Source organism: Lagenorhynchus albirostris, chromosome 2 (genome assembly GCF_949774975.1).
Source record: "Lagenorhynchus albirostris chromosome 2, mLagAlb1.1, whole genome shotgun sequence".
In the NCBI taxonomy this organism is placed as follows: Eukaryota; Metazoa; Chordata; class Mammalia; order Artiodactyla; family Delphinidae; genus Lagenorhynchus; species Lagenorhynchus albirostris.
Genome location: NC_083096.1, coordinates 120482875 through 120508257, shown reverse-complemented (window position 1 = coordinate 120508257; position 25383 = coordinate 120482875). Strand labels below are relative to the sequence as shown.

The following is a 25383-nucleotide window of genomic DNA, read 5'->3' as shown; positions in this document are numbered from 1 at the left end:
CTTGTTTGTTGTTTGGTATGACATGTCCAGTGCTGGGAGCTGCTGGCACTTGGGTGGACCTGGGTCTTGGATTCAGATAGAGGCCTCAGTGAGAGCTCTTGGCAGTTAATCTTCCCTGGGACCGGGAATTCTCTCGTGGTCCAGCATCCTGGACTCGGTGCTGCTACTCCAGAGCCTCAGGCCCATCTTCTGGTCGAGGAACCAGGACACTGCAAGTCTCTCGTCCTGGCAATAAAGGGGATAAAAAAAAAAAAAAGACTAACAAAACCCCAGACAAATGGTAAAAATTAAAATCAAACAAATGGAAACAGAAACAAGGAAACACGCCGCACACACAGAAAAGAAACAAAAACAGAACCAAATAAATCAAATAGCAAGAGAACAACCAGACAAACAGAAGAACCAAAGAATGAAATCAAACAGTTAAGAGGAAAGCTGACAAAAACCCAAAACCAAAAAATAAAACCAAAGCAGAATTCTAACGGAAGAATGAAGCAAAGAAACAAAACAAGCTGACAAAAATGATGTAAAAAAAAAATGAAAAAGAGAAAAGCGAAAAGACAGAACAACAGAAAAGTAATGTAGAAATAAAAATACATTTTAACAAATAGAAAATATATTAAAGAAAAAAAGGCAAACAGAACCCTGGAGAAATTGTAAAAACAAAATCAAACAAACAAAAACAGAAACAAGAAAACACACACACACGTGCAAGAAACAAAACAGAGCCAAATAAAACAAAAATCAAGAGAACAACCAGAGAAATACAAGAACTCAAAAATGAAATCAAACAATTAGGATTAAAACTAACATAAACACATAACCTAAAAACAAAAACAAAACAGTGTGCCAATGAAGAATAAAGCAAGGAAACAGAATAAACTGATAAAAATGATTTAAAAATAATAAAAAGGGAAAAAACACAGGCAACAGAAAAGCAAAGTAGAAATGGAAATATAAAAAAAAGAAAAACAGAAAAATATATTAAAGAAAAAGAGGAAGAAAAAAATAAGGGAAAAGAACACAGAACAACATAAAAGCAAAGTAAAAATAGAAATGTATAAAAAAATAAAAATATTTTATAAACCATGGAGATCCCAGAAGACTGAATTTAAAAAAAAAACTAAAACAACAACAAACAAAATGAAAGAAAGAAAAAAAAGCTAGAGCCAACAACAGAATGAATCAAAATGTAATAAAATTAATAGTAATAATTATGTTTCCCTGGAGTCTCCGCTGTTAGTGTCCTTACATGCCGTGAGCCACAGCTCACCTCTGCCTCCCCAAGAGGCCCTCCTCTGCCTCTGGGCTGGTCTCTGGACCTGCTGTGTGCCCTGTGGGGACCACTCAGTCTCTGATCTGGCCCAGTTCCTGCGTGTGCTTGCCCCCAAAGCCCACAGCTGCCAGAGCTAGACCATTTTCATTTGTGGGAACACTCATTGTCTACTCAGATATTCCATGAAAACAGGGTCTTCCTAGCTGATTGTGGGGGTTTGATCTGCAGCTTGTACAACTGATGGAAAGATTTTAGATCTTCTTCCTTAGTCACCCCATCCCTGGGATTCAGCTTTGGTTTTATCCCCACCTCTGCATGTGGTCCACCCACAGGAGTCTGGTCCTGAGGCTGCCTTGGAGCTCTTGGTCTGCCCCTGTGAGGACTAGGTGCAGAGGTGGTATGACTGCTTGGATCACGAGAGCCCTGGCGGTGCCAAATGTGCAGGGAAACCAGCGGCCACAGGTGCCGGGTCAGTTGTTTAATAAGATATTCCTCAGTTTGCGTGATTGTTTCCTCATGATTAAATTCTGCTTACCCATATTTGGCAATAATACTCTATGAGCAATGTTGTATCTTTCTCAGTGTATTACATCAGGAGGCACATGATGTCATTTTTCTTTCCCTTCTTGGTGATAATAACTTTGATTAATTACTTCACTATAAATTTATAAGTAATCTGTGGAGAGATACCGTGAGACTGTGTAAATACACTGTTTCTTGTCAAACTTTCACCCATTGATTTTGTTATTTATTAATGACTTTTACCTGAAGTAACTCCGATGGTTACAGAATGGTGATTTTTTTCATCTATTTTTAAATAGATGGGGGAGAAAAGGAGCATGTAATGATATAAATTTTTTGATTTGAAAAAGGGACAGGAAATATGTCATAATACTTAAGAGTATTTATCTTTGGAAGGGTGGTAGAATAATGAGTGATTTAAATGTTTTTCTTTATGCTCTTGTGCATTTCTAGTTTTTATTGGTATGTATTATTTTTCTATTAATAAGCAAAAAAGTTATTGCCATTGCCTCATAACAAAACTAAAATAGGAGGTAAAAGTCAGGTTACCTATGTTTTCTCTCTTTTCTGTTTATTCAAATAGTGATCACTCATAGTTTCAATTAAGCAAAATAAAATCCCTACTTTTGCCATATAAGAATGGATAAGTTGCTCTATTTACAAATATACAAAACACTTTCTTAGTTTAATGTATTAATACATTTAACCCAAATTTTGGAGTTATATGTAGAGTACTCTGAATGTACAATGATAACTGTTTAACTGCATTAATAAGTAATTAATTAAACTAGTTAAACTACATTAATAAGTAGTTTAATGTTAATGTTAGTTGGGCAGCAAGAAAAATAAAAGTCATAATAGTAAAGCAGTGGATGCCACTGTTTAGCCATGTGCTCTTTATCTGAAAAATGGGCCAGATACAATCTGTCTTCACCTGCATACCTAAAATTTCTGTTATGAGTATATAAATGAGAAGATGAAGCAAGAAAATACTTGGTAAAATGTAAAGTACCAAACAAGTCTAAAATGCTTTGTTTGAATAATGTCATAATTTATTATCCTTAACTATCTTTTTCTTTATTCTTTAATAGATTACTCTGAAGAACTGTAACACACCTTTATTAAGAGCTTACTATGGTTCCTTGGAAGATAAGAGGTCTTTGTCATCCAACTGTTAATAAAACAGCAGATTATTTCTTTCTTCCTGATCATAACTGATTTTAAGAACTCTAATTATATTCTATAGAACAATTAATTGAACTTTGGTTAACAGAAATTTTAAACTGTTCATTAAAAATTTATTTATATATTATATTTTATAAATACCAATAAATAGGGTAACAGCACATTGAGGGTTTGTGTTAATGGACAATTATAATAGCATTAAAAATTGAAATCATACAAAATTTTAATATTTCTTTTTCTTTTTAACTATTCTCCATGGAAAAACTTGCAAATATAAAAATATATTATTCTTTTGTGTTAAATCATGAAGGACTTAATGTAACCAAAAAATAGTCTATATGAATACTGAATGAGATCTAATTACAGTTTAATTTTAGTATTGCTTTTAGCAGTGGCACCTTGGTTCTTGAACAAAATGGCTTGTGATACTTAAAAGCTGTTATTTTATTGATTCAAGGTTCACACCTTATGTGAGGTCACAAAATGAGGTTAATAAAACTGAATTATTACAGATAAATACAGAACAGAATACTGTAAAATAAAAGGTTAGGAAAATAGGTGTTACCAGACTCCTGGTCTGCATGATCACTGCACTTAGACACTGATGATTGAAAGGTTCCTGTTATACTGTCTCATAATATGCTTAATCTCCCTTGCACCAACTGAGGGCAAGGACCATACGTTAATCCTTCTTTGAATCCCTGCACCTAACACAGTGATTGCTACATGGTATAAGTAAATGTTTATTGAGTCAATGAGCATGAAGCCAGAATTTTTATAAAGTGCTTCAAGGATATATCACAGACACAGTTGGTATGTGTAATTTGGGAGATCTGTTTATCATCAGTTGTAGGATTGTTCTTGGTGGTCTCATGTTATTTTAGGAGAGTAGTTATGACTCATGAAATAGTTTACAATTGATGTAGTCACAGTCCTAATTTATGTAATTTTATATATATTGTTTATTTATTTGCAAAATAATTTTCAGCAATAATTTTAAGAAAATATGTTATTTGCTATCGTTAACTGTTGTTCAAATTATCAATTAACATAACTGTTTGACTTATTGCCTATAATGTTCTTTTTTAGGTTTGTAATCATACTTGACAAGATTAAAACAGTAATTAATGATGATGCAAGATACATGAAAGGATGCCTGAACATGAGGACTCAGAAGTGCTATGCAGTGAGGTCTAACATAAATGAATTTCTTGACATAGCCAGAAGAACATATACAGAGATTGTAGATGACATAGCAGGTAATGTAATTACTTGAACATATTTATTCTGTTTTTTAGAAATAAAACAAAATTTTTTAGGACATGTTGTGCTTTTTTTGCTGATTATATTAACGATGCATATTTTAAATTTATTTTTTGTTACCAAAACAAATAATAGATAATGTTAACAGATATTATCATTTAAGGATACTTTAAAAAAAAAGATCTCACAGTGTTATAATGTGTCCCTTCTTTTCTACAAACTTAAATTTAGAGTTCCTTCAAATTTAAATATAGGGTTACGTGAAGGCTAGGAGAGTAGTTTACCTTCATACAATGTTGAGTATAAATTGCATGAAAAATACTGGCTATCCGTGCTAAAGGGTTTCATTGGAGGAAGAGATATCATTTTTGTCTAGAAGAGGTAGCATTTCAGCTAGTACAGTAATTCATTTTGTGAATTTACTAATCTCCTAGTTAATATAGACACTGTCCTAGGTACTGGGAATACATAGTGAACAGAACAAAGTCCCTGTCCTCATGGAGCTATAATAGTAGTAGAAACAGATAATAAACATACACACATATGTATGTGTGTGTATATATATATCTCTCTCCATTGATATATATGGATATATATATATACATATTGATATATAAAGTATATCAATCATATATAGTACATAATTTCACATGGATTTAAGATATAGGAAGAAAAAAATAGTAGGTCAGAGGGGTCAGAGTGTGACTGGGTGTGGAGGCATAGAGGATGGGAATATTTTTAGTAGAATAGCCTAAAAAGGAATTCTGCCCTCTGGCAGTGGTACATACTGAAGCACAATGGCCTGAGGAAACCTTAAGGAAATTTGTTAGGATGGTATAGGGCATTTCCTTACAGAGCTACTAAGAGATAAGGTCAGAAATGTAGACTGGGGATCAGAATTTAGTTTTCGAAGGCCAGATTGGAGATGTTTCCCAAGGAGAATGAAGAGGCACTGAGATGTTTTTGCTCTATGGAGTGAAATTGATCAAGAAGATATGTTGAGTGAATTTGAGTGGAGCAATGGAAAGAGGAACTATTTTAAGCTATTACAAGTTAACAAAGCATTATTTAGGGTGTATATGAGAAGAGAGAGATGCAGAGGTTGAAGGAAGAATTGATAAGAATTAATCATTGAACTCAAAATGGATTAAAGACCTAAATGTAAGGCCAGACACTATCAAACTCTTACAGGAAAACATAGGCAGAACACTCTGACATAAATCACAGCAAGATCTTTTTTGACTCACCTCTTAGAGTAATGAAAATAACAAAACCAAATGGGACCTAATGAAACTTAAAAGCCTTTGCATAGCAAAGGAAACAAAAAACAAGATGAAAAGACAACCCTCAGAATGTGAGAAAATATTTGCAAATGAAGCAATTGACAAAGGTTTAATCTCCAAAATATACAAGCAGCTCATGCCACTCAATATCAAAGAAACAAACAACCCAAACAAAAAATGGGCAGAAGACCTAAACAGACATTTCTCCAGGAAAACATACAGATGGCCAAGAGACACATGAAAAGATGCTCAGCGTCATTAATTATTAGAGAAATGTGAATCAAAACTACAATGAGGGGCTTCCCTGGTGGCGCAGTGGTTGAGAGTCCGCCTGCCGATGCAGGGGACACGGGTTCGTGCCCTGGTCCAGGAAGATACCACGTGCCGCAGAGCAACTGGGCCCATGAGCCATGGCCGCTGAGCCTGCGCGTCTGGAGGCTGTGCTCCGCAACAGGAGAGGCCACAACAGTGAGAGGCCCGCATACTGCAAAAAAAAAAAAAAACTACAATGAGATCACCTCACACAGGTCAGAATGGCCATCACCAAAAAATCTATAAAAAATAAATGCTGGAGAGGGTGTGGAGAAAAGGGAACCCTCTTGCACTGTTGGTGGGAATGTAAATTGATACAGCCACTATGGAAAACAGTATGGCTGTTCCTTAAAAAATGAAAAATAGAGCTACTGTATGACCCAGCAATCCCACTATAGGGCATATACCCAGAGAAAACAATAATTCAAAAAGACACATGCACCCCAATGTTCACTGCAGCACTATTTACAATAGCAAGGACATGAAAGCAGCCGAAATGTCCATCAACAGAGGAATGGGTAAAGAAGGTGTGGTCCATATATACAACGGAATATTACTCAGCCATAAAAAGGAACAAAATTGGGTCATTTGTAGAGATGTGGTTGGACCTAGAGTGGAGTAAGTCAGAAAGAGAAACAAATATTGTATATTAATGCATATACATAGAATCTAGAAAATGGTATAGATGATTTTATTTGCAAAGCAGAAATAGAGACACTGATGTAGAGAACAAACGTAGGGATACCAAGAGGGAGAGTGGGGGTGGTGGGATGATTACTAGATTGGGATTGACACTATACACTATTGATACTATATGTAAAATAGATAATTAATGAGAACATACTGTGTAGCACAGGGAACTCTACTTAATGCACTGTGGTGACCTAAATGGGAAGGAAATCCAAAAAAGGGGATATATGTGTATGTATAGCTGATTCATTTTGCTGTACAGTAGAAACTTACACAACATTGTAAAGCAACTGTACTACAATAAAAATTAACTTAAAAAAATATTGGGAGGGAGAATGGGCTACAGTGAGAGCTGGCTGTCTCTCTGTTTTCCAATCTGCCAAGCAGCCAGGCCTGGCTGGTTGAAATGTGGCTCATTCCTCCTCATCCCATCGGAGTTTCTTTACCAACAGCAGCTGCCTTCCACTTACTCACGCCCAGTCATCTAGGGCTTGTCTCTCTTTGGAATTCCATTCATTTAGACTGTGTCTGGATCTCTTTCAATATCTTTTATGACAGAAGATTTCTAAATTTATTGTTTTCTCATGGTTACAGTGGCACTGATGGTTTTTTGTGACTTTTTAATATCCTAGCTGAAAGTGGAACCTTCTATAATTTCTTTGATTTTCTGGTTTTGTTTTTATTGGCCTTTTTTTAAAAAAAAAAAACTAGTTTTTTACTTTTTACTTTTTTAAACTTTTTTACTTTTTAGTAAGCTATTTATTTTTATTCTAGCACCAGGTCCTTCTCAGTTAATTTGGAAGTAAGCACCATCTAAATGATCAGAAGGAGAACCTGGCTAAGGCTCTAAGTTTTTCTCATTCACTTTTTCGTTTATTCAGTCATTTATTAAATTGGCAGACATTGGTAGAATACCAACCAGCCCTGAACAGAGCAGTGGGCTCGACACCACAGTGGGGCAAACACAGATGAATGACACAGTTTTGACTACAAGTTAGTGGCTTAAGTTGAGTTTTAATTGGACTCACAAGTGTCTTCTCTTAGGAGACACAGAGATATCCAGGACTAGACAATGGGTCTCTTGTATTAAATGTCATTAAAAAAATCTTTCCTGCCTTCAAAGTTGAAAAAAATAAAAAATAATACAAATGAATCTATATACAAAACGGGAACAGATTCACATAGAACACAAACTCATGGTTACCACAGGAGAGAGGGAGGGAGGGACAAATTAAGAGTATGGAATTAACAGATACAAACTAGTATACATAAAATAGATAAGTGATAAAGATTTACTATATAACATGGAATTATATTCAATATCTTGTAATAACCTATAATGTGCAAAAAAATCCCACTGGATCACTATGTTGCACACATGAAACAAATGCAATGTTGTAAAACAACTGTACTTCAAAAAAAAAAAAGGTAACAAGACCTTCCTACTTATATATAAAATAACAAGAAAAAGTTATATGATTTTTTTAAACATGAAGAGTAATTTTTCTCATTAAATTTCTTTGTTTTTCTTGTTTCTGGTCACTAGGAATGATATCGCAGCTTGCAGAAAAATATAGTCTTCCTTTAAGGACAAGTTTTAGCTCTGCTCGAGGATTTTTCATTCAGATGACTACAGATTGTACAGCCCTACCCAATGATCAGCTTCCTTCAGAGTTTATTAAGGTTCATTCTAGAGTTTTGGTTAGGAAATTATTGTTTCTGATTTTACAGAATTGCATTTACATATTTTCTGGCACTTCTTGAGTATTACATGACAAATTTCTGAATGTTTTGTGTATTGCTTCTCTTACTACTACTCACCCACCTAATAGCTTTACTAATCGAAAAGCAATTGAGAAGATTTTTTTAGAGAAATACCAAACACAGTGTTTCCCACAGTTCTGGGAGCTTGGTATGGCTAAAAAAAGGAAAATGAAGAAAGAAAGTCCAAAAGGAAGTTTTGATCAAAGAAGTTTGGAAAGTACTGTACTACCTCTTCTCAATGCACATCTGCCTATTAAAGGTTTAATAAAAGTCCTAAAGTAGAGAAATTTGCTTGATTTTTTAAAATCTCGTATTGCCAAACCTTCTGGCCAGGGTAATATTTTTTTCTATATACATGTTAACTCCTCCACAATATACCAGTTTGGGAAAGTCTAACCCACTTTGTTTTCTTTGCCCCCAGGGAGTACCTTTTGACAAAAACAAACCATTCAACTTTTGGGTCTTTAAAATACCTATTGTATTACCAAGTAATGAGGGATGGATGAAGTAAAGAATGGGCTGAGAGTTAGTAATGGGGTTAGAGATTGAGTGAGGTTTGGATATGGGCCAAGGGCTAAGACAGGGAGGGATCAGAGAGGGAGTGAGGATTACTATCTACCATGCATATTATTACTTGGTAATAAGATGTAGTGTTTTAACATTTCTACATGGCTACTTTAAGGCCTGTAAAAATAGTCATGTCAGATGGACCAGGTTAAAAAATTCTGCTTTAACTTTAAAAGTGATCTTCCTTTTCTCTTTCACAAACATTATTTGGGATTTTTTGTGAAATTATTACCTGAAAAATTAAAGTGATTAACTGAAGTACCTATACTTCTATTGTTTTAAATCTGTATGTTTTATTTCATAAGAGTATATATGTATCTTGACATTTATTTTTTAATCTCCTAGCAGATTTCTAAAGTGAAAAATTCTTACAGCTTTACATCAGCAGATTTAATTAAAATGAATGAAAGATGCCAAGAGTCTTTGAGAGAAATCTATCACATGACTTACATGTAAGAGCACTTGAAATTTTTGAATACTGAATTAAACTCGTTTAATTTGAGGTACTATAAGTTTCATTAATTGACTTTTTGTCTGGTTGTGGAAAATTGTAGTTACAAATGTTAGCAAGGAAAGACCATTTTCTGGAAAACCATTTAAAACTTTAAAGTCTGTCATTGTGATTGGGATCACTGAGCCTCACAGAACATTCAGGGCAAATCTTAATTACAAAACCAAACCAAACAAACACATTATACTGTGTTATAGAAAAAGTTTGATACACAACCAAATTTCTACATTTCAGCAGTACTTCATTCATTCTTTTCATAAAGTTTTAAGAAATGTCATAATGACATGAGCTTGAAATACCTGTAGTACCACTGATACTTTTGTAGTATATATTCCACCATGATGTAGAACTTGGCACATCTGGGTTTATCTTGGGCCCAGATAAGTTTCATTAGGTTTATTCTTTTTCTTTAGTATGTAAGCCCTCAAATTCTCATGCCTTAGTACTTACATAACAATATCACAATAATGCCAGTCTTTTGCTGTTCATGAAACGGTAGCAATGTGTCTAGAAATAAGAACTAGGACATTGGTAAGCTGAGATGATAAAGATAAATGTTGGGCTTTCAAAACAATTTCAGAGCATAGACCAAAAAGATTATAAGATATAGTAAGCTGGGGAACATATTTCTCCATGTAAGGGAAAAACTTTTATATTATGTCACAATATGATAACTGCCACATAAAAGCTTAAATAATTATGTTGTTAGGATATGTGTGTGTGTGTGTGTGTGTGTGAGAGAGAGAGAAGAGAGAGAGAGAGGGAGAGAGAAAATGGGTGAGAGAAAATACATAATAGCTTTTGTGTTGAATTTAACATTGCAAAAACAAAATTATTAGCAGATGGGATCTGTTGAAGTATAGTGAGGGCTTGCTTTGACCTATATAAAATATTTCTATTAATAAAAATTTATTTTATTAATATTTAATAAAAGGAGTTATTTTAAAAACTTGGTGTTAACACACTAGAAGATGGATTCTTTGCTACTAAGTAACTGTGACCTTGAGTATAAGCTTCAATTTCCTCATCTCTAAAATGAGGCAATAGAACAATAAACTTTACCTGTAGTGTACAACTCAAATGTGAATGTTATTTTACCTCAGACAATGAATTTAATATTGTTTTACAATTGCATTGTATGTGTCTCTGTAAAAGGCACTACTTGTCTTACCAAACATGTATTTTCAGGATAGTGTGCAAACTGCTTAGTGAGATTTATGAACATATTCATTGCTTACATAAACTGTCTGACACTGTGTCAATGCTGGATATGCTCCTGTCATTTGCTCATGCCTGCACTCTTTCTGACTATGGTAAGTTACTTTCTTTGGGATAAATACGTTGCGTACTGAAATTTGTATTCCGTTCAAGCAATTTTATGTAACAATTATGAATGGTTTACATTTTTTTTTACCTGAAATACAATGTCTTGCTTATGGTCCTAGACTAAGACTCAAAATAGAGAAAGTGAAATTATCCTTAAATTTTCTTTTAAAAGTCAGAAAATCATTTACTGAGAAATTGAGAAATCACAAAGAAAAAAAAACAGCAAGAAACTTTAAAGTTTCCCCGAATAAGAAAGACTGTATGATGGGAAAAGGTATTTTACAAAGATTTTTTTCATTTTTGATATTTCTGTATTTCTTATGGAAATGTTAAATTTTTCAATTGGTATCATATAGACCAAAACTTTTCAATCTTTTGTGTCTCTTTTGGGGTTAAAACCTTACATTAGAGATCAGCTATTTTAATAGTAGTTTTCTTAACTATTAAGATATTTGATGTTGCTCCATTTTGAGAGGGACCATTCTAAAACTCAGAACTTATAAATAGTGAATTTTTGATGTTAAGAATGATTTAAAAATAGTAAAAAAAAATTTCTAATCAGCCTCACTTTTATAATGAATGCTTTCAAGTTTATCCATGTGTTTCATCTAGAAGCATGTAGCATTTTAATTTTTACTTGTCCTCCCACCCTCTTCACCTCAGAAATTATCTATACAGACCTGATCATTGTTTCTTGCTATAAATTAACAAATCTTTTGTGTCTGTTTTCTCTACCCTCTGAGATTTCTTTTTACACAAAATTTCTATAACTTTGGACATAAAATTATGTTTTTATTTGGTTTTACTCTATTTTTAGACCTCATTCAGAAAGCTAAGTATATCAAATTTGAAATAATGCTTAAGACAAGGATTAAGTAAACGTGCAATTTTAGAGTACTTGTAAATTAATTATTTTAAAAGTGTTATCAATGGCTGATTGATTCACTTTAATTTATGCAAATCTGAAAAAGTTATGAACTCTTTTGGAGCCCAGCACAATGACACAGAGCTAAGTCTTAGATTTTTCTGGAAATGAATAAAAGTTGTGATGTGATTAGACTATGTCAATTATAATTTAGAAGGATTGGAGATAAAATAATACCTTAATGATATTGTTCCAAATTGACCCAGGTAAAATCACTGAAGTATAAACAGTATGTACATACCATAAAATCTTTAAGTATAAATATATTAATCTTTCAAAAACATTTTTCTCTTTAGTTCGGCCGGAGTTTACTGATACTTTAGCAATCAAACATGGATGGCACCCCATACTTGAAAAAATATCTGTGGAAAAACCTGTTGCCAACAATACCTATATTACAGAAGGGAGTAATTTTTTTATCATAACTGGACCAAATATGAGTGGGAAATCCACATATTTGAAACAGATTGCTCTTTGTCAGATTATGGCCCAGATTGGTAAGTTGTGGATTTACTTTATAATTACCAATTCTGCTCCCTATTTAAAATATTTTGTGCCCACTGTTTTATTTTTATTTTTTTAACATCTTTATTGGAGTATAATTGCTTTACAATGTTGTGTTAGTTTCTGCTGTATAACAAAGTGAGTCAGCTATTTGCTTACATATATCTCCATATCACTCCCTCTTGCATCTCCCTTGCACCCTCCCTATCCACCCTCTGGGTTGGTCACAAAGCACCAAGCTGATCTTCCTGTGCTATGCAGCTGCTTCCCACTAGCTATCTGTTTTACATTTGTTAGTGTGTATATATCAGTGCTACTCTCTCACTTTGTCCCAGCTTACCCTTTCCCCTCCCCGTGTCTTCAAGTCCATTCTCTACATCTGCATCTTTATTCCTGTCCTGCCCCTAGGTTCATCAGAACCTTTTTTTTTTTTTTAGATTCCATATAAATGTGTTAGCATACAGTATTTGTTTTCTCTTTCTGAATTACTTCACTCTGCATGACAGACTCTAGGTCCATCCACCTCACTACAAATAACTCAATTTCGTTTCTTTTTATGGCTCAATAATATTCCCTTGTATATACGTGTCACATCTTCTTTATCCATTTATCTGTGAATGGACATTTAGGTTGCTTCCATGTCCTGGCTATTGTAAATAGTGCTGCAATGAACATTGTGGTACATGACTCTTTTTGAATTATGGTTTTCTCAGGGTATGTGCCCAGCAGTGGGATTGCTGGGTCATTTGGTAGTTCTATTTTTAGTTTTTTAAGGAACCACCGTACTGTTCTCCATTGTGGCTGTATCAATTTACATGCCCACAAACAGTGTAGGAGGGTTCCCTTTTCTCCACACTCTCTCCAGCATTTATTATTTGTACATTTTTTGATGATGGCCATTATGACCAGAGTGAGGTAATACCTCATTGTAGTTTTGATTTGCATTTCTCTAATGATTAGTGATGTTGAGCATCCTTTCATGTGTTTGTTGGCAATCTGTATAACTTCTTTGGAGAAATGTCTATTTAGGTCTTCTGCCCATTTTGGATTGGGTTGTTTGTTTTTTTGATATTGAGCTGCATGAGTTCCTTGTATATTCTGGAGGTTAATCCTTTGTCAGTTGCTTTGTTTGCAAATATTTTATTTAATCCATTTGAAGTTTATTTTTGTGTATGGTGTTAGGGAGTGTTCTAATTTCATTCTTTTACATGTAGCTGTCCAGTTTTCCCAGGTCCACTTATTGAAGAGGCTGTCTTTTCTACATTGTATATTCTTACCTCCTTTGTCAAAGATAAGGTGACTATATTGCGTGGGTTTATCTCTGGGCTTTCTGTCCTGTTCCATTGATCTATCTTTCTGTTTTTGTGCCAGTACCATACTGTCTTGATTACTATAGCTTTGTAGTATGTCTGAAGTCAGGGAGCCTGATTCCTCCAGTTCCATTTTTCTTTCTCAAGATTGCTTTGGCTATTTGAGGTCTTTTGTGTTTCCATACAAATTGTCAAATTTTTTGTTCTAGTTCTGTGAAAAATGCCACTGGTAATTTGATGGGGATTACTTTGAATCTGTAGCTGCTTTGGGTAATACAGTCACTTTCACAATACTGATTCTTCCAATCCAAGAACATGGTATATCTTTCCATCTGTTTGTATCATCTTTGATTTCTTTCATCAGTGTCTTGTAGTTTTCTGCATGCAGGTCTTTTGCCTCCTTAGGTATGTTTATTCCTAGGTATTTTATGTTTTTGTTGTTATGGTAAATGGGAGTGTTTCCTTGATTTCTCTTTCTGTTTTTTTGTTGTTAGTGTATAGGAATGCAAGAGATTTCTGTGCATTAATTTTATATCCTGCTACTTTACCAAATTCATTGATTAGCTCTAGTAGTTTTCTGGTGGCATCTTTAGGATTTTCTATGTATAGTATCATGTCATCTGTAAACAGTGACAGTTTTACTTCTTCTTATCCTACTTGGATTCATTTCATTTTGTTGTTTTCTCTGACAGCAGTGGCTAAAACCTCCAAAAGTATTTTGAGTAATAGTGGTGAGAGTGGGCAACCTTGTCTTGTTCCTGATCTTAGAGGAAATGCTTTCAGTTTTTTACCATTGAGAATGATGTTGGCTGTAGGTTTGTCATATATGGCTTTTATCATGTTGAGGTAGGTTCCCTCTATGCCCACTTTCTGGAGAGTTTTTATCGTAAATGGGTGCTGAATGTTGTCAAAAGCTTTTCCTGCATCTATTGAGATTATCATATGGTTTTTAATACTTCAGTTTCTTAATATGGTATGTCACATTGATTGATTTGCATATATAGAAGAATCCTTGCATTCCAGGGATAAACCCCACTTGATCATGGTGTATGATCCTTTTAATGTGCTGTTGGATTCTGTTTGCTAGTATTTTGTTGAGGATTTTTGCATCTATGTTCCTCAGTGATATTGGTCTGTAGTTTTCTCTCTTTGTGACATCTTTTTCTGGTTTTGGTATCAGGGTGATGGTGGCCTTGTAGAATGAGTTAGGGAGTGTTCCTCCCTCTGCTATATTTTGGAAGAGTTTGAGAGGGATACGTGTTAGCTCTTCTCTAAATGTTTGATAGAATTCGCCTGTGAAGCCATCTGGTCCTGGACTTTTGTTTGTTGGAAGATTTTTAATCACAGTTTCTATTTCAGTGCTTGTGATTCGCTTGCTCATGTTTTCTATTTCTTCCTGGTTCAGTCTTGAAAGTTTGTGCATTTCTAAGAATTTGTCCATTTCTTCCAGGTTGTCCCATTTATTGGCATAGAGTTGCTTGTAGTAGTCTCTCATGATCCTTTGTATTTCTGCAGTTTCAGTTGTTACTTCTCCTTTTTCATTTCTAATTCTATTGATTTGGGTCTTCTCCCTTTTTTTCCTGATGAGTCTGGCTAATGGTTTATCAATTTTGTTTATCTTCTCAAAGAACCAGCTTTTAGTTTTATTGGTCTTTGCTGTTGTTTCCTTCATTTCTTTTTCATTTATTTCTGATCTGATCTTTATGATTTCTTTCCTTCTACTAACTTTGGTGTTTTTTTGTTCTTCTTTCTCTAATTGCTTTAGGTGTAAGGTTAGGTTGTTTATTTGAGATTTTTCTTGTTTCTTGAGGTAGGATTGTATTGCAATAAACTTCCCTCTCAGAACTGCTTTTGCTGCATCCCATAGGTTTTGGGTCGTCATGTTTTCATTGTCATTTGTTTCTACATATTTTTTGATTTCCTCTTTGATTTCTTCAGTGATCTCTTGGTTGTTTAGTAGCGTATTGCTTAGCCTTCATGTGTTTGGTTTTTTTAAAATTTTTTTCCTGTAATTGATATCTAGTCTCATAGCGTTGTGGTTGGGAAAGATACTTGATATGATTTCAATTTTCTTAAATTTACCAAGGCTTGATTTGTGACCCAACATATGGTCTTTCCTGGAGAATGTTCCATGAGCACTTGAGAAGAAAGTGTATTCTGTGGTTTTTGGATGGAATGTCCTATAAATATCAATTAGGTCCATCTTGTTTAATGTGTCATTTAAAACTTTTGTTTCCTTATTTATTTTCTGTTTGGATCATTTGTTGATTGGTGAAAGTGGGGTGTTAAAGTCACCAACTATTATTGTGTTACTCTTGATTTCCCTGTTTATGGCTGTTAGCATTTGCCTTATGTATTGAGGTGCTCCTATGTTGGGTGGGTAAATATTTACAGTTGTTATATCTCATTCTTGGATTGATCCTTTGGTCATTATGTAGTGTCCTTTGTCTCTTACAATAGTCTTTATTTTAAAGTCTATTTTTCTGATATGAGAATTGCTACTCCAGCTTTCTTTTGTTTTCCATTTGCATGGAATATCTTTTTCCCACCCCCTCATTTTCAGTCTGTATGTGTTCCTAGATCTGAAGTGGGTCTCTTGTAGAGAGCATATGTACAGGTCTTGTTTTTGTATCCATTAAGCCAATCTGTATCTTTTGGTTGGAGCACTTAACCCATTTACATTTAAGGTAATTATCGATATGTATGGTCCTATTACCATTTTCTTAATTGTTTTGGCTTTGTTTTTGTAGGTCTTTTCCTTCTCTTGTGTTTCCTGCCAAGAGAAGTTCCTTTAGCATTTGTTGTAAAGCTGGTTTGGTGGTGCTGAATTCTCTTATCTTTTGCTATCTACAAAGGTTTTTTTTTTAAAGATTATTTTTAAAATTTATTTGTTTTTGGCTGTGTTGGATCTTCATTGCTGTGCGCAGGGGTTTCTCTATTTATGGCGAGCGGGGGCTACTCTTCATTGTGGTGCATGGCTTCTCATTGTGGTGGCTTCTGTTGTTGTGAGCATGGGCTCTAGGTGCGTGGGCTTCAGTAGTTGTGGCACATGGGTTCAGTAGTTGTGGCTCATGGGCTCTAGAGCGCAGGCTCAGTAGTTGTGGCGCACTGGCTTAGTTGCTCCACAACATGTGGATCTTCCTAGACCAGGGCTCAAACCCATGTCCCCTGCCTTGGCAGGTGGATTCTTAACCACTGCACTACCAGGGAAATCCCTTGTCTATAAAGGTTTTAATTTCTCCATTGAATCTGAATGAGATCCTTGCTGGGTAGAGAAATCTTGGTTGTAGGTTTTTCCCTTTCATCACTTTAAGTACGTCCTGCCACTCCCTTCTGGCTTGCAGAGTTTCTTCTGAAAGATCAGCTGTTAACCTGATGGGGAATCCCTTGTATATTATTTATTGCTTTTCCCTTGCTGCTTTTAATATTTTTTTCTTCATATTTAATTTTTGATAGTTTGATTAATATGTGTCTTGGTGTGTTTCTCTTTGGGTTTATCCTGTAGGGGACTCTCTGCACTTCCTGGACTTGATTGACTATTTCCTTTACCATGTTATCGAAATTTTCGACTATAATCTCTTCAGACATTTTCTCAGACCCTTTCTTTTTGTCTTCTTCTGGGACCCCTGTAATTCAAATGTTCCCACGTTTAATGTTGTCCCAGAGGCCTCTGAGCCTGTCCTGAATTCTTCTCATTCTTTTTCTTTATTCTGCTCCCTGGCAATTATTTCCACCATTTTATCTTCTAGCTCACTTATCTGTACTTCTGCCTCAGTTATTCTGCTATTGATTCCTTCTAGAGTATTTTTAATTTCAATTATTGTGTTGTTCATCACTGCTTGTTTGCTCTTTAGTTCTTCTAGATCCTTTTTAAATGTTCTTGTATTTTCTCCATTCTGTTTCCAAGAGTTTGGATCATCTTTACTATCATTACTCTGAATTCTTTTTCAGGTAGTTTGCGTATTTTGGCTTCATTTGTTTGGTCTTAATGGTTTTTACTTTGCTCCTTCGTCTGTAACATACTTTTTTGTCATTTCATTTTTTATTTTTTTGATGGGTTGTGCTGCATTCCTGTCTTACTGGTTTTTTGGCCTGAGGCGTCCAGCACCAGAGTTTGCAGGCAGTTGGATAGAGCTGGGTCTTGGTGCTGATATGAGGACCTCCAGGAGGCCTCACTCCAATTGATATTCCCTGGGGTCTGAGGTTCTCTGTTAGTCCAGTGATTTGGATTTGGAGCTCCCACCACAGGAGCTCAGGCCTGACCTCCAGCCTGGGAACCAAGATTCTGCAAGCTGCATGGCGTGGAAAAAAAAGAAAGAAAAGAAAGGAGCAGTACAATATCAAAGAATAATAAACAAAATAAAGTTAGGAAGATAAAAAATATATTAGGAAAAATAAAAATATAATTGAAACAACTGCAACAAGGTAAAATAAAACCACAACAGAAAAAAAAAAAAAAGGAGAGCCTCCGGGGAGAACAGGCCAAAAGGAGAGAACAATAACAAAGTATAAAGAATAAAAGAAAATTAGAAAAATAAAATATTTATTAGGAAAAATAAAAATATAAATGAATGAACAACAATGAATCAACAAGGTAAAACAGAACCCGAATCTAAAAGAGGGGGAAAAAAAGTCTTGGCTTTGGGGGTGGAGTTGAGGGGGGGGAACTTAACAAGGGGTGGGGTTTAGGGCAGGGCGGCACCTAGGCGGGTGAGGGGGTGACGTTTGAGCATGGGGCGGTGACGAGGCTGAGGACCCATGCAGCCAGAAAAGGCCTTGGTGGTGGGGCCTAGGTAGGGTGACATTCAAATGTGGGGTGGAGCCTCTACTTAGGACCTGTGCTGAAGGGGAGAGGCAGCACGTGGAAAGGAGGGCCTCTGGAGTGTGGGGTTCTGGTGTTTGGAGATAAGGCCCTGAGGGAGGGTGTGTGGGTGGGGTTTAGACCCAGCGCATTGGAGGGTGTCTCCAAGTGTAGAGGTAGGGCCCTGGATGGGGGTGTAGGGGCGGGGCTTGGGCTCTGCACGTCAGGAGGGAGCCTCCGAAGGCAGAGGATTAGTCCTGGGAACCCAGCAGGCTCCCCAGTGCCTAAGTGGACAGGGAATTCCCAGCACTGGCTGTGTTCCCTTCCTTCTCTGCATGCCCCACCCCACTGTGTCTTCCAGTGTCTCCTCCAGGGTCTCCCCCGTCCCTGCTGGACCCCTAACCGTGGGTGGGTCCCACTGGGTGTAGGAATACCTATCCTCCCCCAGCCACCCTTCAGGGGTGCCAGTCTTGGAGGTCCGGCCTTTACTTTTGCTCTCCTCCCTCCCTCCCACTCCCTCAGGACCCGCCAGGCTGGAGCGGGTCTTGGTGGGCAGAGGATCAGGCCTTGGATCTCATCAGGGTCCTGGGGGCCCAAGTGGGCAGGGGAAACCTGGCCACACTCCCTTTTGATTCTCTGCCCTCCCAGTGGTTCCCCAATTTCCCCCTTCGGGTGTGGGATCCCTTCCCCTCCCCCAGCTGCCCCTCAGGAGCACCAGTCCCATCCCACCTCCACTTCTCCTCCCGCTTCACTCCCCACATGCCCCACGTCCTACCCGGTCGCTGGGGGTTCCTCCCATCCCCTTAGGTGTCCGTGGCCCTCCAGTGGTGCCTGGTAGGTGCCCTAGTTGTGCAGAGACACAAATTCTACATCCTCCTAGTTCACCATCTTGACTCCGCCTGTGTCCAGTATTTTAGATCTAGGTGCGTAATTAACCCAAGAACAGTTTGGAGTAGATTTTCTTACCTAAAAATATAATAGTGTCTAATATATATACATACCATAAGTTTTACTATTTGGTATTTATTAAGCTCCATCCAGTTTGGATTACATTGTACTGAAAATTTTGTGGGATATAACAAAAGTAGAAATTGCCTTACAATAGCTATTAGTGTTGCATCAACTACTGCTAAACTGAATCATATAATTATCTGAGATTCAAAAAGTTTGTTGGGAGGAAAAGTGAAATAAGTAGGATAAACTGCTGCTTCTAATAACCCATGTAAGATTTTCCCCAAATTATAACATTGGGCACAGAAACATTTCCCTTACTTAATTTAAGGGGTACCAATAACTTGGCTACAGCAACTGATATATTACACACATGTGTGTATACACACACATATAAATGGCTATCACTGGCCCAACATTGTTACATATTTCTTGTCATAGAGGCATACTCACCGCTTATCTCTGAAAACTGGGTTCCTTGAGGACTATATGAATCAGAGATGAGATGATTGGTCCTAATGCAGTGGTTCTCAAGCAGGGATGATTTTGGTTCCCCTCATCCCCTGGAATTTGGCAATGTCTGGAGACATTTTTAATTGTAACAACTGAGGGGAGTATAAAATCCAGAGATGCTGCTAAATATCCTGCAATGCACAGAACAGCCACCTTCTCCATTTCACCCACCCCACCCCAGTCCACACACATACACAAGAAAGATTTATCCAGCCCAAGATGTGGTTGAAAAACCTTGGTCTAGTGTAATGGATTGTAAGAGAAATACAGCAATAGCAATATTGATCATACAGTGCAAATTTACCCTTACTACCGGGAAAGAAAATTAGAGATGAACGAATGAATGAATAAAGAGTAAATATTTTATTGAGTTTATAGTTTAAAAGGCCATCTTAGATAACTTCCCTCCCCTTATAAGAATACTGATTCATACGTTACATGATAATCTTACTTCTGTTTGAATTGTTATAAGGAGTTCTATCCTTTAAAAAAACAGGCTATCTAATTGTTGGATAGCTATAATTGTTAGAACATTCATTATACTGATTTGAATTTAACTTCCTATAACTTCTACTCATTAGTCCTAATTCTTATCATCTGTGCATTTCAGAATCATCTAGTATCTCCTGAGAATAGCCTCTCAAATATTTGAAGAAAATTACTATTACTCTACTTCTCTTGTCACTGTCCATCTTCAGCCTCTGAAATACCTAAAAGTATATATATGATCTGATCATAAAGGAAACAGTAGGACTTGAAAGGCACCAAAGTTAAGAATACAGGCTTTGGAGCTAGACCTAGCTTGTCTAGTTACTGGCTGTATGATCTTAGGCAGATTATTTAACCTCCTTAGTTTTTCTATCTGTAAATAAAAATTATAATAGTACCTATGTCTAAGAAGTATTGTAAAGATTAAGCGAGATAATATATATAAAATCCTGTGGACTTAAGGGAAGGGTATGAGAAAGAAGGAGACTTTCCAGATAGAGGTAAGAGAATGTTCCAAAGCACAGAAGCAAAAAACAGCATGATGTTCCCAATGAACCACAAGGAATCCAGAGGCTTAGTGGTTCTTTTGCTTTGTAGAACAAAGAGTGGCTGTGAGAAGTGGCAGGCTTAAAGCTGGAGAGATGGGCAGGAGTCAGATTGTGAAGGGCCTTAGATACTTAATGGAAGAGATAGAACTTTATCCAGAAATCTGTAGGGAGCTATTGAAATTTAAGTAGGAGAATGGCATAATTGGATTTGAGTTTTAGATAGCTCACTCTGGTTAATGTACGGTTAGAAGAGAGTCAGATTAGAAGCAAAATAGCAGCCAGTAGGTTTCTTTGGTATGATGATAAGTTGAGAGCCTTTTAGGTGGAGATATTAGAGAAGGGAAAATATTAACATATACCATATACGCGATATTCTATACTTGATATTTTCACATTTAATCCTTTTGACAATCCTATGAGAAAGTTGTATTTAAGATATCTGCTTTCTGAGGTGTGATAATTATAATTGCCACTATTATTATTATTACTTTTATTTTTATTATCCTGACTTTTGCTTTCTCTTCCTGCTAGTCCTTATTATTCAGAGATACATCCTATTCTTCACCTTTGCCTTTGTTTTATTTTATTTTGTTTGTTTTTTGTTTTTTTGCGGTACATGGGCCTCTCCTGTTGTGGAGCACAGGCTCCGGATGCGCAGGCTCAGCGGCCATGGCTCACGGGCCCAGCCGCTCCGCGGCATGTTGCATCTTCCCGGACCGGGGCATGAACCCGTGTCCCTGCATTGGCAGGCAGACTCTCAACCACTGTGCCACCAGTGAAGCCCTGCCTTTGTTTTAAATCCTGGACTAATCTGGCTTTGTTTGTTCGCCCCCATTATTTCACCATTTTGTCTGTACAGAGTTCTGTATACTTGATACTTTTCCCATTCAACTATTTGTATATTTTTATCTTCCTATGGTTTTAGAATGCCTTTTATATCCCACTTTGTAGAGAGGTACATTAATCAGATTGATTTGTTTTCAAAAGATGAGTATTTTAGATTAGTTAGCCTGATAATTTCTCAGACAGAAACAGTCTTGTGGATGAAAATTTACCTTATTAAAAAAAGAACATATTTAAAGTGATGAAGGAGAAAAACCTACAACCAAGATCTGATTCAGCAAGGATCTGATTCAGATTTGAGGGAGAAATTAAAACCTTTACAGACAAGCAAAAGCTGAGAGAGTTCACCCCACCAAACCAGATTTACAACAACTGCTAAAGGATCTTCTCTAGTCAAGAAACACAAGAGAAGGAAAAGACCTACAATAACAAACCCAAAACAATTAAGAAAATGGGAATAGGAACATATATATCGATAATTACATTAAATGTAAATGGACTAAATGCTCCCACCAAAAGACACAGATTGGCTGAATGGATACAAAAACAAGACCCATATATATGCTGTCTACAAGAGACCCACTTCAGACCTAGAGACACATACAAACTGAAAGTGAGGGGATGGAAAAAGATATTCCATGCAAATGGAAACCAAAAGAAAGCTGGAGTAGCAATTCTCGTATCAGACAAAATAGACTGTAAAATAAAGACTATTAGAAGAGACAAAGAAGGACATTACATAATGATCAAGGGATCAATCCAAGAAGAAGATATAACAATGGTAAATATTTATGCACCCAACATAGGAGCACCTCAAAACGTAAGGCAAATACTAGCAGCCATAAAAGGGGAAATCGCCGGTAAAACGTTCATAGTAGGGGACTTTAACACCCCACTTTCACCAATGGACAGATCATCCAAACAGAAAATAAATAAGGAAAAAAAAGCTTTAAATGACACATTAAACAAGATGGGCTTAATTGATATTTATAGGATATTCCATCCAAAAGCAACAGAATACACATTTTTCTCAAGTGCTCCTGGAACATTCTCCAGGATAGAGCATATCTTAGGTCACAAATCAAGCCTTGGTAAATTTAAGAAAATTGAAATTTTATCAAGTATCCTTTCCGACCACAATGCTATGAGACTAGATATCAATTACAGTAAAAGATATGTAAAAAATACAAACACATGGAGGCTAAACAATACACTACTTAATAACGAAGTGATAACTGAAGAAATCAAAGAGGAAATCAAAAAATACCTGGAAACAAATGACAATGGAGACACGATGACCCAAAACCTATGGGATGCAGCAAAAGCAGTTCTAAGAGGGAAGTTTATAGCAATACAATCCTACCTTAAGAAACAGGAAACATCTCGAAAAAACAACCTAGTCTTGCACCTAAAGCAATTAGAGAAAGAAGAACAAAAAAACTCCAAAGTTAGCAGAAGTAAAGAAATCATAAAGATCAGATCAGAAATAAATGAAAAAGAAATGAAGGGAACAATAGCAAAGATCAATAAAACTAAAAGCTGGTTCTTTGAGAAGATAAACATAATTGGTAAACCATTAGCCAGACTCATCAAGAAAAAAAGGGCGAAGACTCAAATCAATAGAATTAGAAATGAAAAAGGAGAAGTAACAACTGACACTGCAGAAATACAAAAGACCATGAGAGATTACTACAAGCAACTCTATGCCAATAAAATGGACAACCTGGGAGAAATGGACAAATTCTTAGAAATGCACAACCTGCCAAGACTGAATCAGGAAGAAATAGAAAATATGAACAGACCAATCACAAGCACTGAAATTGAAACTGTGATTAAAAATCTTCCAACAAACAAAAGTCCAGGACCAGATGGCTTCACAGGTGAATTCTGTCAAACATTTAGAGAAGAGCTAACACCTATCCTTCTCAAACTCTTCCAAAATATAGCAGAGGGAGGAACACTCCCAAACTCATTCTACGAGGCCACCATCACCCTGATACCAAAACCAGACAAGGATGTCATAAAGAAAGAAAACTACAGACCAATATCACTGAGGAACATAGATGCAAAAATCCTGAACAAAATGCTAGCAAACAGAATCCAACAGCACATTAAAAGGATCATACACCATGATCAAGTGGGGTTTACCCCAGGAATGTAAGGACTCTTCAATATATGCAAATCAATCAATGTGATACACCATATTAACAAATTAAAGGAGAAAGACCATATGATCATCTCAGTAGATGCAGAGAAAGCTTTTGACAAAATTCAACACCCATTTATGATAAAAACCTTGTAGAAAGTAGGCATAGAGGGAACTTTCCTCAACATAATAAAGGTCATATATAACAAACCCACAGGCAACATCGTCCTCAATGGTGAAAAACTGAAACCATTTCCACTAAGATCAGGAAAAAGACAAGGTTGCCCACTCTCACCACTCTTATTCAACATAGTTTTGGAAGTTTTAGCCACAGCAATCAGAGAAGAAAAGGAAATAAAAAGGAATCCAAATCATGAAAGAAGAAGTATAGCTGTCACTGTTTGCAGATGACATGATACTATACATAGAGAATCCTAAAGATGCCACCAGAAAACTACTAGAGCTAATCAATGAATTTGGTAAAGTAGCAGGATATAAAATTAATGCACAGAAATCTTTGGCATTCCTATACACTAATGATGAAAAATCTGAATGTGAAATCAAGAAAACACTCCCATTTACCACTGCAGCAAAAAGAATAAAATATCTAGGAATAAACCTACCTAAGGAGACAAAAGACCTGTATGCAGAAAACTATAAGACACTGATGAAAGAAATTAAAGATGATACAAATAGATGGAGAGATATACCATGTTCTTGGATTGGAAGAATCAATATTGTGAAAATGACTCTACTACCCAAAGCAATCTATGGATTCAGTGCAATCCCTATCAAACTACCAATGGCAATTTTCACAGAACTAGAACAAAAAATTTCAGAATTTATATGGAAACACAAAAGACCCCGAATAGCCAAGTTAATCTTGAGAACGAAAAACGGAGCTGGAGGAATCAGGCTCCCTAACTTCAGCCTATACTACAAAGCTACAGTAATCAAGACAGTATGGTACTGGCATAAAAACAGAAATATAGATCAATGGAACAGGATAGAAAGCCCAGAGATAAACCCACGCACATATGGTCACCTTATCTTTTCTAAAGGAGGCAGGAATGTACAGTGGAGAAAGGACAGCCTCTTCAATAAGTGGTGCTGGGAAAACTGGACAGCTACATGTAAAAGTATGAGTTTAGAACACTCCCTAACACCGTACACAAAAATAAGCTCAAAATGGATTAAAGACCTAAATGTAAGGCCAGAAACTATCAAACTCTTAGAGGAAAACATAGAGCATTCTATGACAAAAATCATAGCAAAATCATAACAAAAATCATAGCAAAAAAATCACAGCAAAATCCTTTTAGACCCATCTCCTAGAGAAATGGAAATAAACAAATGAGACCTAATGAAACTTCAAAGCTTTTGCACAGCAAAGGAAACTAAAAGACCAAAAGACAACCCTGAGAATTGGAGAAAATATTTGCAAATGAACCAACTGGCAAAGGATTAATCTCCAAAATTTACAAGCAGCTCATGCAGCTCAATAACAAAAAAACAAACAACCCAATCCAAAAATGGGCAGAAGACCTAAATAGACATTTCTCCAAAGAAGATATACAGAGTGCCCACAAACACATGAAAGAATGCTCAACATCATTAATCATTAGAGAAATGCAAATCAAAACTACTATGAGAT

General features: G+C 36.1%; 1 protein-coding gene across 1 annotated transcript in view; it reads left to right on the top strand.

The window, feature by feature from the left end:
* The window catches only part of MSH4 (mutS homolog 4), a 93704-nt gene that overhangs the window by 48306 nt on the left and 20015 nt on the right, over window positions 1-25383 (top strand). The window contains exons 9-14 of the mRNA XM_060139736.1: window positions 2890-2954; window positions 4073-4242; window positions 8078-8214; window positions 9208-9314; window positions 10562-10686; window positions 11921-12121. Of these exons, the coding sequence (XP_059995719.1) occupies window positions 2890-2954; window positions 4073-4242; window positions 8078-8214; window positions 9208-9314; window positions 10562-10686; window positions 11921-12121 (805 nt within the window). The remainder of the gene's footprint in view (window positions 1-2889; window positions 2955-4072; window positions 4243-8077; window positions 8215-9207; window positions 9315-10561; window positions 10687-11920; window positions 12122-25383) is intronic.